Source organism: Diabrotica virgifera, chromosome 4 (assembly GCF_917563875.1).
Source record: "Diabrotica virgifera virgifera chromosome 4, PGI_DIABVI_V3a".
In the NCBI taxonomy this organism is placed as follows: Eukaryota; Metazoa; Arthropoda; class Insecta; order Coleoptera; family Chrysomelidae; genus Diabrotica; species Diabrotica virgifera.
Genome location: NC_065446.1, coordinates 258,355,592 through 258,371,883, shown reverse-complemented (window position 1 = coordinate 258,371,883; position 16,292 = coordinate 258,355,592). Strand labels below are relative to the sequence as shown.

The following is a 16,292-nucleotide window of genomic DNA, read 5'->3' as shown; positions in this document are numbered from 1 at the left end:
CACATGCTCGGCAAAGATTGTTTCGAAAATAACGTCGCATGCACAGCCCGTCGCTTGCCGGTGCCTGGCACGCATAGTGTGAATTACATCCCATGAACTGCATAAGATTTTATGTAAAATGTATCTTGCCCAGCCGATCCCTTGCCCATGCCGAGCTCTTGCCTTGCATACTAGTGAGAATCAGCCTTTACCAATTTTTTTCAGTTTATACTGGTACCATAGCGCAACTTTTTCTGTAAAACAAAATGTTTTATAGTGCTTATTTATAATGCAAATATTATTTTTTTTTGAATTTTTTTTTAAATTTTGATTTGCAATTATTTAAATAAATTAAGGGTCAAATTTAATTTAGCAAGTCTTATATAATATATTGTTTCTTCAGCTTTGCAGAAAGAAATTGTGAAAACCTTAACAAAACATTAATTACCGGAGCAGTTGAAAAAGTAAGTTTTGTGCAAAAATTACCAATTTTTAATTATTTAAACAATGATCCCCTTATATGAATCATATACTTTCTTGAAAATATCTTTTGTTTTGACCTAAACTTTGATAAAAAATTTATTCCAACCTGTACGGAATTACATTTTGATTTTATTTTATTTTATTGGGCTACATATCTTTCACTTCTCAACACATGGCCCAAGTATTGGATTTTTTCTTCTTTGATTATTCTTAGTAACTCCATATCAATAATACAGTAAAATACCAAGAAACATACAAGCTACAGAAAGGTAAAAAGCGGGAAATTTAAATAAAGAAAACAATTTATATTTAAATATCTTTTATTTTGTATTGTCATTACTTAAAAAACTTTTATATACACAATAATTATTTAATAAATAAAATAGGTATATTGCTAAGGTGTACAATGCTAACAGAGGATAGCGCTATTTTTCCTTATTGTCTTATTTTGAGTCACACTGAGATTATTCAGCTCTACCTTTTGTATTTATCGCAGTGCTAGATGCCGGGTTTTATTGTAAAATATCAGCAATCCGTAATATCAACAATAATAATATAAGTAAAATGCGAGAGTTGACTTAATAATCACTTACTAGTATTTGACAAAAAATTTACCATAAATCATAAATCAAACAAATGTGTCAAACTGACATATGACAAGTGACACTCAAAAGAATATTTCACGTGTCATATGTCACTTAAAGGGTACAGGGAAAAAAGGTGGCATGTCAGAAATTTTCATTTTTTGTTTTAATAATTCATTAGATAGGTTATAATATATTCTGTACTGTAATATACGTAAATAACACTGGTTAAAAATGGATTGTGTTATGAGATAACACTAATAATAAATTACCTATACAGAAGAAGAATGGCTCGAAACAGAAGTGGAAGATTAAGTGAATAGAGCAAACAGAGCCACAGGTTGCCTGAATGACACAATATGGAAAAATAAAAATATCGGAAAAGAAATGAAAGGCAGAATTTACAAAACAGTCATCAGACCAATAATGACATACGCGGCAGAAACATGACCCGACACAGAGAGGACAAAAAGATTGCTCGAAACAGCGGAGATGAAAACCCTTCGAAAAATCGATGGTAAGACTCTATGGGACAGAGCTAGAAGTACAGATATACGACGGAGATGCAAGGTGTATAACATTAATAACTGGGTAAGAAACAGAAGAATAGAATGCAATGACCGCATAAGCTGAATGACAACAAATATGATAGTCAGGACAGCGAGAGACGGTTCCCCAATAGGAAGACAATCAGTGGGAAGACCACGAAAACGATGGAACGACAATTTACTAGAGGCACATTGAAAAAACAGACAGAGTCATATCTATACAAAAAGAAGAAGAAGAAGGAGAAGAAGGGGGAATGTCATGGTGTTACCGGTTAATTAGGAGAATGTCAGTTGTGAATCTCGCATAAATAAGTGAAAAGACATTGTTTTTGTGTATTCCCACAGAGTAAATTTTCCAAACATATGATATAAAAAAGTACCATCAGAATATATCAATAATATTAGTCTTATAACTTTGAAAATGCTCTGCTGAAAAATTCAACAAAAGTGACATTCCTCCTTTTTTCCCTGTACCCTTCACTTGCAAAAACGTTTTTTTTATAAGTTTTTGACTAATTCGTATAAAAAGATTTCAATCGTTCAAAATTTTTGTCAAACCTAGAAACCTTTATTCTTCTACCACGGGTAACTCACTTCTTACAACCTAAAAGTCAAAAAATACTAACACTTGGAATACTAAAATGCTAGGCACTCTTTATCACAGCTTCTAGAGTAGCACGAATCAAACAACAACTTCTATTTCGTTGAGTCTTCTTCTAATTTCTGGCGGTGGACGTTCTCAGAACGAAGTGACTTCTTTTGCTGGAGGGCCTGGAGGCTCTGCGATTTCTCGCAGTTTTTTGTCTTTGGCTCCTTCTGCGCTGTGTCGGATTCCGTAGGAGAAGTAGATAATAAAGCCTGAAAATAGAAATAACAATAGTTTAGTTAGCGGATGTGACATTATAACTAAAATAAAACTATCAGATATCAAAAGATATTAAATTTTATTAGGGTGAGGTTTGTCCAAAAATGTTGGTCAAATTTTTGCCCAAAAGTAATGTATCTTAATTATCTTTGTAATGTATCACATTGCACTATAAGTTGCTATCTTTGGTCATCTTTTTTTTTATACGGCACTACAACCTAAACGGAGCCTTGGCCTCCTTTATTTTTTGCCTCCACCATTGCTTGTCTGTGGTTACTCTTCTCCATACACGGACTCCTAAAAGGGCTTGTGCGTCGCTGTTTACTGTGTCTTCCCAGCGCTTTCTTGATTTTCCATCTGGTCTATTTCCCTGCATTCTAGCATTCAGTGCTCTTTTTGGTAGCCTATCCTTTCCCATTCCTATCACATATCCGGCCCATTGCCCATAGCAATCTTTGTATTCTAATGAAGTCTGAAAGGGGTATTTCCTTATATAGTTGGTAAAGCTCGTTGTTGTATCGACTTCTGAAGATTCCGTTTTCCCTCACAGGTCCTAGTATTCTCCTCAGTACTTTCCTTTCGAATATGTCAAATTTGTTTTTGGATGTTTCTTTCAGGACCCATGCTTCACTGGTATAGCATGCTATCGGTCGAATTAAAGTTTTATAGATTTTCATCTTTGTATTTCAATGGATATTTTTAGACCGAAATATATGGGAGTGGGGAAAATAAGTCTGTTTGCCTGCGTTATTCTCTTCCTTATTTCTCCATCTTCTGATCCATCTGCATATACATATTTCTACTCCCAGGTATGTAAACTTTCCAACCGTTTCAATGCCATCTTCATGAATAATGTTTTGTGGGACTATATTTCTTCTCGTCTGTACCTATCATTATTTTTTGGTCATACCAATAACAATACCTTTGATTTTGGCATCAGTTGGTGCCACCTCTAGACTTCTTCAAATATAGATATTTATAATTTTATCCTTTTTTGTCACTTCACTTATCTATATAAACATTTTCAACTCTACCACTCGCTGTACGGCGCTGAAGGTAATAAAAACTTAAATCACATGTCAAATTTTTTTAGTGTACTGTTATTGTTAAATAAATTAAAATATTTGACATATAGCCATAAAATATACAGTATGATCACTATTTGCAAATACATAATTTTCTCATTTTTTTTAAATGGGACACCCTGTATATTAGTATTGCCTTTTGTAGTAAATATTACAGCCTTTCTTTTGGTATAAGGTTGTATGTAACTAGCATGTTCCGTTTTGTAGATATTTATTATTTTTTTTGCAAAAAAAATTGTAATCTCGCTTTAGAAACATACATTAAAATATCAAATATGAAAAAAAACGTAATTAAAGATTAAAATAGATCGTATACTAGTATAATTCAATTGAATTTAATATCTTAAAATTATTTTACAAAAAATATTTTACCATACTAATGAATGCATAAATTAGTTACTAAATTAAATAAACAACCAAAGATATCTACCCTAGTAATTTTTCTACCACAGCTACTTTCCTGTACCAAATTAATTGTGAGTTATATTGTATTTACGAATAAAATCAGTTAAACTTTTAATTTACCTTTTAAATTTACTTACATCTTGAGAACATAATAATTATAAAGTATGCTTTGAAACAAATGAATGTTAAATGTATTAGTCAAATTATTTATTAACATAAATAGTATTAACTGGTGTCACAAAAGCTGGTAACACTTTTGTAGTTGAAATTTTTGTAACATTTTTTTATAAGTATTTTAAATTTTAATTTTTCAACCGAACAATTGGTGGATATGACATTTATTTTGGGCGAAACCATTAGAAATTATTACCAGCTTTTGTGACACGACTACATAAATACTATTTACTTTATCTTTATAATATATACGTTCATTTGTTTCAAAGCATACTTTATACGTTCTCAAGATGTAGGTAAATTAAAAAGTTATTGACTGATCTTACTTGTAAATACAATTTAACTAACAAAATTGGGTACAATAAAGTTACCAGGGTAGAAAAATTTCTAGGGTAGATTTTAAAATTGGTTGTTTAATTTAATAATTAATTTATCAATGTTAATTACTTATTAGTATGGTAAAATATTGTTTGTTACATAATTTTAAAGTTATTAAATTCAATTAAGTTGCACCTGAATACGTTTTATTTTAATTTTTAATTACGTTCTTTTTTTTTAATGTTGTTCTGAAGCTATTTTCTTGTGGCATTTTTACAATTTTAACTATTTATAATGGGAAATAAGCCACAATATTATTAAAAAATGATTTTTATTAACGTTTCGACGCCCAAATCGGGTGCCGTTGTCAAAATACAAAATACTACTAACATAAACAAAAATGTTGTTGCTTAGTAAAAAAATTCTTCTAATAATTTATTTAATTTGACTCATTTATATCGGCAATTCAGATACATAATATGATACATTTTAAAGTAGAAGACTTTAAAATGATATTGCCAATATTTATGAGTTGCGTTCCTGGGACGACTTTACTGAAAGATAGTTCATTCGATTACATGAAATCAACCCCAACTCAAGAATATCCGTCACAAAAAAATCATAGCATGTGATCTGTCTTTAAAAAGACAACCACATGCAACGGTGACATTAAAATTCTCCCGTTAGAGATCTATGATTTACTATGAGATCTCTAACGCGAGAATTTTAATGTCACCGTTGCATGTGGTTGTCTTTTTAAAGACAGATCACGTGCTATGATTTTTTTGTGACGGATATTCTTGAGTTGGGGTTGATTTCATGTAATCGAATGAACTATCTTTCAGTAAATTCGTCCCAGGAACGCAACTCATAAATATTGGCAATATCATTTTAAAGTCTTCTACTTTAAAATGTATCATATTATGTATCTGAATTGCCGATATAAATGAGTCAAATTAAATAAATTATTAGAAGAATTTTTTTACTAAGCAACAACATTTTTGTTTATGTTAGTAGTATTTTGTATTTTGACAACGGCACCCGATTTGGGCGTCGAAACGTTAATAAAAATCATTTTTTAATAATATTGTGGCTTATTTCCCATTATAAATAGTTAAAAAAGTTCTTTTTTTATCTTTGATATTTTAGTGTATGTTTCTAAAATCAAATTATAATTTTTTTTTAGAAAATACTCGCGGATATAAAATATCCGCGAAACGTAAAATCTATAGTTCTTTTTTAAATATTTACAAAACCAAATATGCTATGTCCATACAACCTTATACCAAAAGAAATGTTGTAATATTTACTACAAAATGCAATACTAATATACAGGGTGTTCCATTAAAAAAAAATGAGAAAATTTTGTATTTGCAAATAGTGATTACACTGTATATTTTATGGCTATAAGTAAAAGATATTAAATTATTTAAAAACACCACTATCTTATAAAAGCTTTGACCTACCATTTAAATTTTTATTACCTTGGAAACATAATCCACAGCCCTATAAATATTACTATTTTTCTCAATAAAATTGTAAATAATTCGAAAATTATTAACTTTAGGTCTATAAGACTTTATACAAGTTTTTCATATTCTTAAAAAGTATATTTAAAAATGATTTAATATATAGGGTGTTCCATTTAAAAAATCAAAACTTTGGTTCGTACCGTCGTTCTGACTCACCCTGTATAATCGAAAATAATTTTAAATTATAGACGGTTTTGATATACATTAGTTTTGTTAAAACTATTTTTTTGTATATCCCATAGTTTAGCCGTAATCAAAGATAACCAAAGGTTTGGCGCACCCTGTATATAATATCTCTCGTTATCCTCTGGTGTTACTTATTTAGCAACTCTCTGAAGTAGTCATACCATCTTAACACTCTTCCATCGAGACTCTTAATCTGATGCACGTGAGTCAAGTCCTTTGATGACTTGTCCCCAACTTTAGCGATGCTATTACCTTTTTATTCCTTCGGATGTTTCCAACTCGTCATGCAGCTTTGCAGACCCAAAAAATGTATTTCTCTATTTATAAAATCTTCTAAAGATATTTAATGTTTCTCTTCGTGTTTCTGTATTTTCTATTGTACCATGTCTGTTCTATTTTTGCTTTTTCTCTTTTTTCATCAATGCATTCTTACGCTTTTTGGCAAATCAACCTTGATTCTTTGCTTGTACTATTAATATTCTTGATTCATTTGCTTCTTCCATAGCTATCTGTATATATGTATATTTTTTTATCTTCCATAGCTGGGATACTTAGTCATTATTTATTTCCTCCTTAAGTCTTTCAGTTACCGTTTTCTATTGAATGCGCTCTATTGGCTCTAGATAGGAATTGTGTCACTTATATGCCCTCCTGCAGCTTCTGGAGTCGGTATTTTCCCTGGTATATTTATTTTCTATTTCTATCTAGTCTGTATAATTTTTTTTCTTGTCCATCTAGCTAGAGTGATCTCTGTTACTTTGTGATCAAAATTTTTGCGTGCTATTTTCATTTGTTTTCTGTGCAAATTCAATATTTTTTGAGTTTACTGTGACTATAATACATTTTATGAATACTTACCAACAGCAAGCCATACTAGGAATCTAATCCATGTGTGTAGATCTAGCTCAAACATCAAATATAAATTGAAAACCACACTAATACACGGTATATAGGGAACCAATGGTACCTAAAATAAATGAAAATAATACAGTGAAAAATAGGTACCGTATTAATATTGTAACGATTGTGATACATATCAAAACATATCATGGTTTTAGACGTTTTTTTTTCAAAGAGGTTCTGATACTCTTTATTTGTGGTATGTTCAGCATTACACTACAATAATTGATTGTAATGAAAATTTTACATATTTGTTTTTCAAGTTTGCTCTACTTGAGCAAATTTCAATTGGTTGACTCTGATTACCAATACTGAAAAATGAAATCAGGAGAAATCAGAAGAAAATTCTATAGAGGTGTTTCCAAGGAAAACTAGCCACGAAAGCACTCCATGGAGTGATATGGAACAACACTCTAACCAAAAAGCATAGTGTTAAAGAATTTTTCAAAACATAGTGATGAATATTAGCCTATATGGAGCGGAGATATGACTTTATGAGAAGATGTCTATAAATTACCAGAGAGGATAGAATCAGGGGCGGCTCGTGATATACAAAATGGTGAGGCACACTACACTTGAGGAATATTATTATTGTGGTTAGCTTCTCTTTAATGAGCGAAAGGTCAATTTTGTGACGTCATAACGTGAGGCCGTCTACAGAACATTGCCGTATTTATTTTAACCCTTGCAAATTATATTAAATAAATATTTTATTGGCAAAAATAGCAACGAAAGCTCGGCTACCATTTTATGTGGCAGGCTGGTATTTAGAGAGAGACAAATTATTTTCTGGTCAAGTCTGTGATAGGTTCATACTCTAGGTAGCAGTTTTTTAGCTAATAATAATTACTAATACCACATATCAAAACAGTATGCATCAGATGTTTCGTCCTTCCTGGGTCTCATCAGCGTTGTACAGCCATATTAAGCAAAATTTACATTAAAAACTACATGAGAACAACGGACATCAACTGATTTTGTTTAATCAGTTGCCAAAATGAAATTATTGTACGCAAACAATATACACCTACAAACACGTGATAATTTAATTTTAGAACCAATCTTATATTGTAAATCCTATTGAATATTGGGCAATACAAACAATCAAGAAACAAATTACTGTTATATTATAAGATTGATTTTTATGTTAAATAAACTAAGGGTTAAATTTTGTTTTTTATATCAAAAGCGCAAAAGAAAATTAATTATTACGAAATTATAATAATAATATGAAAATAAATAAAATAAAGTTATTTTTTACGAAATAAATGGTAGATATCGAGCACTGAGTTTTATTCAATCTTGTCCAAGTATACTTTCGCTCCTAGAGCATCTACAGGGGCATTTCGTCAAAAAAGGAAGGTACCCTCGAATGTCATTAATTGTCTGAAGTGGTGGCAATTTAAATTAACATATTGTGGTGTTCCTTTCTGCATAACTATTATTGTTATTATTGTCATTATGTCATTCACTCATGTCAATGTCATGTCATTGTCATATCATTATATCACAGTTTGTCAATCATAATGTATGTACAATTTTAGTTTATTAAAACCTTTAATTCTCAAGGTTTTCATTATTACAATTTAATAAACTAAAATTTATTCAACAATGGATAAACTACTCAAGCCTGATCGACTAGACATCGATTCCAATTCAACAAATGCAACACAACTCTGGACACACTGGAAGAGAACCTTTCAAAACTTTCTAGAAGCAGCTAATGTTTCTGAAGACAAAGATAAACTGAATTTATTGGTGAATTATGTAAATCCTGTAGTATATGAAGCTATAGGTGAATGTACCACCTACACTGATGCAACTGCTACCTTAGAAAAACTATACATAAAACAAAAGAGTGAAATATTTGCCCGGCACACATTATCTACACGAAAGCAACAAGTGGGTGAGTCCATTGATCAATATTTACTAATCTTAAAACACTTAAGTAAGGATTGCAATTTTCAAGCAGTGTCTGCTGATAGAAATAAAGACGATTACATCAGGGACTCTTTTATTCGAGGTTTAAGTGCTTCAAATATTAGGCAAAGACTACTTGAAAGCGCCACTTTAACATTAGATCAAGCATATAATTCAGCCAGAGCTTTAGAAATGGCCCAACAACAATCAGATTCATATATTATGTCAAATTCTATTGTAAATTCTATTACTACTGATAACACCCTTCAGAATACTGCACACGAAACTGATCAAAACAACTCGACTAGCGCAGCTACCTTTTCAAAATGCTGGTTTTGTGGAAAAAGTCGCCATACTAGAGATAGATGTCCTGCTAAAAATCACCAATGCTCTTGTGGTAAATTCGGACATTTTGAGCAAGTCTGTAAAAGTAAGAATCAAAAACAAAAATCACATGTTCATAACAAAACATCTGCTGCTTTAGTTGGAATGCTATCTGCTGCTTCTCCGTCCTGTTTATCAAAAGCTATAATAAAAATTCATGTAAATAATTCTGAGGTTGAAGCTCTAGTAGATACTGGTAGTACAGACAGTTACATTTCAAATAGTATTGCCATTCAAAATCAACTACAAATATTCCCTACAAATTTAAATGTACAAATGGCTTCCTCATCTTTAAACTCTCCAGTTTGCGGCTTTTGCATTGTTAACCTAAAAATATCTGAACATACCTATAAAAATTTTAAACTTTATGTTCTAGAAAACCTATGCTCAGATGTCATAATTGGTCATGATATCCTTAATAAACATTCTGGAGTGCAGTTCAATTTTGATGGTAAGAAACCTCCAATTTCAATCTGTAATCTAACAACAGCAATTGTAAAACCATACCCACTGTTTGCCCATTTAACAGGAAACTGCAAACCTATCGCCGTAAAATCAAGACGCTATTCCTTTGAAGATTCCAAATTCATAGACACTGAAATTCAAAAATTATTGAAAGAAAATATTATTGAAGCAAGCAATTCTCCATGGAGAGCACAAGTACTAGTTACTAGTAATACAAATCATAAAAAACGTATGGTTGTCGATTATTCTTTAACTATTAATAAATTTACTGAACTAGATGCCTACCCTTTACCAAATCTCGAAATTTTAGTAAATAAAATTTCTCAATATGAATACTTTAGTTCAATCGATTTACGAAGTGCTTATCATCAAATTCCCATACTAGAACATGAGAAAATCTATACTGGATTTGAAGCATGTGGCAACCTCTATCAGTTTACAAGAATTCCATTTGGTGTCACCAATGGAGTAGCATGTTTTCAAAGAACGATTAACAACATAATAGAGAATGAAAGATTAACAGATACATTTGCATTCCTAGATGATGTCACTATTTGTGGAACAACAAAAGAACAACATGACAAGAATCTACAAAACTTTATGGAAATCGCAAGGAAATATAAATTAATTTTAAACGATGAAAAATCGAAATTCTGCATGACTCAAATTAATATACTTGGATATACTATTGAAAAGAAAACTATAAAACCAGATGCTGAAAGACTGCAACCCCTTATCAATTTACCAGTACCAACAAATATCACTTCATTAAGAAGAATTCAAGGAATGTTCGCCCACTATTCAAAATTCATACACAAATTTTCGGAAAAGATACATCCTATTGTCAATATCAAAGAATTTCCCTTAAATCAAACTCAAATATATGCCTTTGAAAAGCTGAAACAGGACATTGTAGAAGCAGTAGTCACTTCTGTTGATGAAAATGAAATATTTACAGTTGAAACAGATGCCTCCGAATTTGCCATTGGAGCTCAACTTACACAACAAGGAAAACCAGTAGCATTTTATTCAAGAACACTTTCAAAAACAGAACATAATCATTCAAGTGTTGAAAAAGAAGCTTATGCAATTGTGGAATCCATAAGAAAATGGAGACACTATCTTATGGGCCGACACTTTAAAATTATTACAGACCAAAGGTCAGTTGCTTTTATGTTTGACTTAAAATCAACATCTAAAATTAAAAATGAGAAAATAATGCGTTGGCGTATAGAACTGTCCTGCTATAAATTTGAAATTATTTACAGACCTGGGAATCAAAACATTGTTGCGGATACTCTTTCAAGAATATCTGCTGCTATTCACCCCACTATGTCAGATAAAAATTTATTCAATTTACATAACACAATGTGTCATCCTGGAATAACCAGATTCTATCACTGGATACGATGTAAAAATCTACCTTATTCTTTAGAAGATGTCAAACGAACTATCTCTTCTTGTCCAATCTGTGCTGAAATTAAACCAACATTTTACAAAAACAAAAGCACTTTGATTAAGGCTACAGCACCTTTTGACAGACTGAATATAGACTTTAAAGGACCTTTACCATCTAACAATCAAAATAAATATCTGCTGAATATTGTAGATGAATATTCAAGGTTTCCATTTGCATTCCCATGCTCAAATTTATCATCTTCAACAGTCATCAGTTGTTTAACTGAGTTGTTTACTACTTTCGGAACTCCTGCATATATTCACAGCGATAGAGGATCTTCATTCTTGTCTGCTGAGGTAAAATCATTCCTAACAAGTCATGGTGTTGCTTCCAGTCATACAACTCCATACAACCCTCAAGGAAATGGACAATGTGAAAGATATAATGGTATCATTTGGAAAACAGTTCAACTAGCAATTAAATCTAGAAATCTTCACATAAACCAATGGCAAGATGTACTACCTGATTCTTTACATTCAATTAGATCTTTACTGTGTACCTCTACTAACTGTACTCCACACGAACGTATGTTTAATCATCCCAGAAGATCAACAAATGGTACATCTATTCCAACTTGGCTTAGTACTCCTGGAACTGTTTTCCTCAAGAAACATGTTAGAAATTCGAAATATGAACCTCTGGTGGAAGAAGTCCAACTCCTAGAAGCAAATTCAGACTATGCACATGTCAGATTACCAAATGGAAATGAAACCACAGTATCGGTCCGACACTTAGCTCCGAGAGGAAATACTTCCCTTTTGGCAGTAGATGAGGCAACTATTGAAGATAATGGAAAACATGTAGAAAACCAGTCCCCCATGATAAATCAAAACATGGAACCATTGAACAGTGTAGAAGAAATTAATACCATAGATAGTCAACTTCAACAACCTTTTTCTGCTCCTGGTGACGGTCCAACTACTTCAACTTCAGTTCCCCCAGAACTGATATTGCAAAAGCGAATAAGAAAGCCTCCTTCCCATTTACAAGATTATGTCAGAAACTAACAGCGTGGATGAATGTGGTGTTCCTTTCTGCATAACTATTATTGTTATTATTGTCATTATGTCATTCACTCATGTCAATGTCATGTCATTGTCATATCATTATATCACAGTTTGTCAATCATAATGTATGTACAATTTTAGTTTATTAAAACCTTTAATTCTCAAGGTTTTCATTATTACACATATATCTAACAAATATTTAACCTACACTACACGAAGGACGAGCAGATAAATTTGAGGGCAGGTAATTTTGGTACTTATAAATTTTGAAGATGGATGTACAAATAGATAAATTTATCTGTTTGTACGTTACAGTGTTGTGTAAGTTAAGTATTTGTTAGATATATGTTAATTTAAGTTGCCACAACTTCAGACAATTATTGACATTCGAGGATACCTTCCTTTTTTTGACGAAATGATCCTGAAGATGCTCTAGGAGCGAAAGGATACTTGAGCAAGATTAAATAAAACTCACTGCTCGATATCTGCCTTTTATTTCGTAAAATTCATATATTCGAACCACTTACTATTTTGAAGTTATTGTAGTAAAAAACTTCATAAAATATAAATGGTAAATAGAAAACTCAATTCAAAATTTTTTTTATTAATTAAAGAAACTTTCTGATATATTTTTTAACAGCACAAATGTATAATAATTTTAAACTGGCATACAAAGTTTTAAATCATTATCGCGAAAAAAGTCTCTCTCTATCGTGAAAAAACGCTATAGTAGAGGATCCGACATAAGATCGAACTGCACCGAACTGGTTAATGGATAAAAATTATTGGGTAATATCCATATATGTATTATATGTAATTTAGTAGGTATTTTAATATTTATAAAATACAAGTGGTGCTTATCTCATTTTGTTCTGACATAAGTAAATTAAAAAGAAATTTCGGTCTGGGCAGATATTATTTTAGATTTTTTGGATCATTCGAGACAAAAAAGGACTTTCGTAATTTTTCTCTAAGTTGATCGTTTTCAAGTTATTAACAGTTTAAAACTGAATAAAGAACGAAAGATGGCGATTTTCATGACTCAAAATAAAGAGTAAATAATATTATTTTTATAATCATCGAATACCTAAATTTAAGTTCAAACCTTCTTATACCAGGTCCCGGTAAAAAAATTTTGCCATGTTCTATTCTAAAATGTATTTTTTAAATAGTTAATGAGGAAGGTTCCTTATGGGAAGACGAGCGATCGGGCTGCATTAACAACAACTAAAAACAATGCTTTAAAATAAAATAACTCCAAAATACTTATCAAAAACTGATAGACTAATGTTTGAACTTGAATTTAGGTACTTTGTGTTTTCAAAAATGATATTTTTTTCTTGTTTTCGAGCGTTAAAAATCGTCATATTTCGATCTTTTTTCGGTTTTAAATTATTAACTCGAAAACGATCAACGAGAAAAATTACAAAAGACGACGTTCTTTGTTTAGAATGATCCAAAAAATCTAAAATAATATCTGCCTGGGCCGAAATGTTTTATAATTTATAGAAAAAGTAATTTTTTAATAATTAAATAATTATTATTAATTATAGTCAGGAGAAAATTAGATCGGACACCTCTTGCTTTTTTGCTTTTTATAATTGTTAACATACTAAATTACATATCCAATAATTTTTATCCATTAAACAGATCGGTGCAGTTATATATATATATATATATCATATATATATATCGTATTTGACACTACTGAGGCATGCTTCGAAAGGTTTTTTTGTTGCTGGTCGGTCTAGTCCCGTTTACGAAACCGTAAGCTAGACATAGAACCGATGAGAAGCTGGCCCAGGCATGCCTCTCCTGTAACCATTATTTGAGAAAGTGAAAATGAGATGCATTTACTCGCACGTGGACAACAGAGATCAGGGCCGTACCTATTTTTATTTTTTATCATAAAAATAAAGTTATTTAACAAATTTCAAAAAGTTAAATTGTATTTAATAAATTGATGATGGGATAAAAAAATAACGTAAATAGTGGATTGATATACTGGTGAGGCACTGCCTCACCTGCCTCATAGGAAGACCTGCGATAAGATGAAAAACATACATAGGAAATACTATGATAGATAGAGACCTCAGCGAAGGTAACTGGGAGAATAGAGTGCCGAGCTCCGGGGGAAAAGTAGAAGTAAAGCGAGGACCAGGAAGACGAAGGATTTCCTGGCTGAAAAAGCTACGTACGTGGTTCAACACAACAACCACAAACCTGTTTAGAGCAGTAGTGTGCAAAGTACAGATTGCCATGATGGTCGCCAACATCCGAAACGAATAGGCACTACAAGAAGAAGAAACATACATACCTTAAATGATAGTTTTTCTTCAACAACTGGTTGTCGTACCATAATTACCATCAATACTGCCATGCCAATTATTGTAACGATAAATGCCAGTATGTAAAATGGTTGAGTAAATACGAGCTGTCTTCCATTGGCTACAGTTGCACAGAAAAGAGCACAGAATATACCTTAAAAGAAGTGAAAAAAACATTATTGACGGAAATGTTCGAGAGCACCTGGCGCATTCGCCAAAATATTAAAAAAAATGTTTTTGGCATTTTGACAAATATGTTTTTACTCCATTAAAATGTTACATTTTTTAAGCCGTACCTTGCATTTGTTAGAGGAGTCAATTTTATTTCTTTAATGTGTAGGGGGATCAGTAGAAGCTTAAGTTCAAGTTTTTGGGGTCGCCACCCTTGTCCCCCGGCCGCCATCTTGGAAATGGTGTGCAAAGGGGTTTCGCGCTATATCTCGTAAACTACCAACCCTACGGAAAATCTAATTAAACATAAAATGTAGCAAATTAAATTTTCTACAATTTTATTTCTATTACTTTTTATCGTTAAGTAACCAACAAAAAAGATATAAACAAAAATATGTAAAAAAATTTTAACAAGATTCCTTTTGGAGGTTATAACTTTTTTTCAGTTCATTTTAAAATAAAATAACATAGCAATTTTGTAGAGAGTTTTTCAGCGAACAATTTACACTATAAATTTGTTTAATTCTATTTATTTATATAGGTGTTGCAGCGCTCCAAACTTGACCAGATTCTCGAATGCTCATAGGGATATAATAAAAACAAAAGTTAGGCTTACTTTTCTATCTATATATATATTTTTTTTATTCATACAATTTATTATGATTTTAACATTCCTATGCTATTATTAATTTATTTTTAACCTTTCTTCCCACTATAAAACTTATAACCCGAAGCAAATATAGAAACGGCCCAAGAAGTTGTATGAGGACAAATTCGCCGGTTCAGAAGAAGAATGATGCAACCGCATATTGCAAAATTCTTAAGAAGAGCAAAAAACGAATTTTTGTTACAAAATCATAAAGTATGAACAAAATTAACCATTCACCACACCGTGGTCAGGATCTCGAGATATAGCGTTTTTTGGGTTGTGCCGCTTGTTTATGAAGTAACATAACTTTTTTCCTATTGTATATTTTGACTTAAAATTTTCCAAAAAACTTCTTCATGAATTATATTTTATTGTTGTGTTGGTTAAAATTATAAACTAAAAAGTTTGTCACTCAACTTTTTTAAGTAAACATGAAACTAACGAAATATGATGACAAAATGTGTGAAAACTAACAGCTCCTTTTTTAATGTGTTTAAATATTTAGGACAAGTCTCATTGTTATCTACATACTTCAGAGATCAAACAGTAAACTTTTCAAAAGGAAATATTTACAGCGACCAAAGATACAGCGAGGTAAATTCGAAAAATCATCAAAATTGATTTTCGGCATTTTTGTATAAAATTTGATTTTTGAACATGTTCCACCAAATCTAGATAAAAATAAACTTCATATTCGGATTCAGCGACCTCAAAAACATAAAAATAGACCAAAATTGGTCATTCACCTTAAATTTGATTTTCGTGGTCGGTATAAAGATTGCTACCGCTCGACTAATATATAGATAGAAAAGTATTTTTTTTTTATTGTATTCCTATGAGAATTCGTGGGG

At 31.3% G+C, this 16,292-nt stretch overlaps 1 protein-coding gene across 3 annotated transcripts in view; it reads right to left on the bottom strand.

Moving 5' to 3' along the window:
• Positions 1 to 764: 764 nt before the first annotated feature.
• LOC126883389 (cationic amino acid transporter 2) overlaps positions 765 to 16,292 on the bottom strand; it is a 162,326-nt gene continuing 146,798 nt past the window's right edge. For all 3 annotated transcript variants that reach the window (XM_050648918.1, XM_050648917.1, XM_050648919.1), the window contains exons 10-12: positions 14,612 to 14,775; positions 7,018 to 7,126; positions 765 to 2,452 (exon numbers count right to left, since the gene is read on the bottom strand). In XM_050648918.1, the coding sequence (XP_050504875.1) occupies positions 2,334 to 2,452; positions 7,018 to 7,126; positions 14,612 to 14,775 (392 nt within the window). In that variant the 3' untranslated portion in view covers positions 765 to 2,333. The remainder of the gene's footprint in view (positions 2,453 to 7,017; positions 7,127 to 14,611; positions 14,776 to 16,292) is intronic.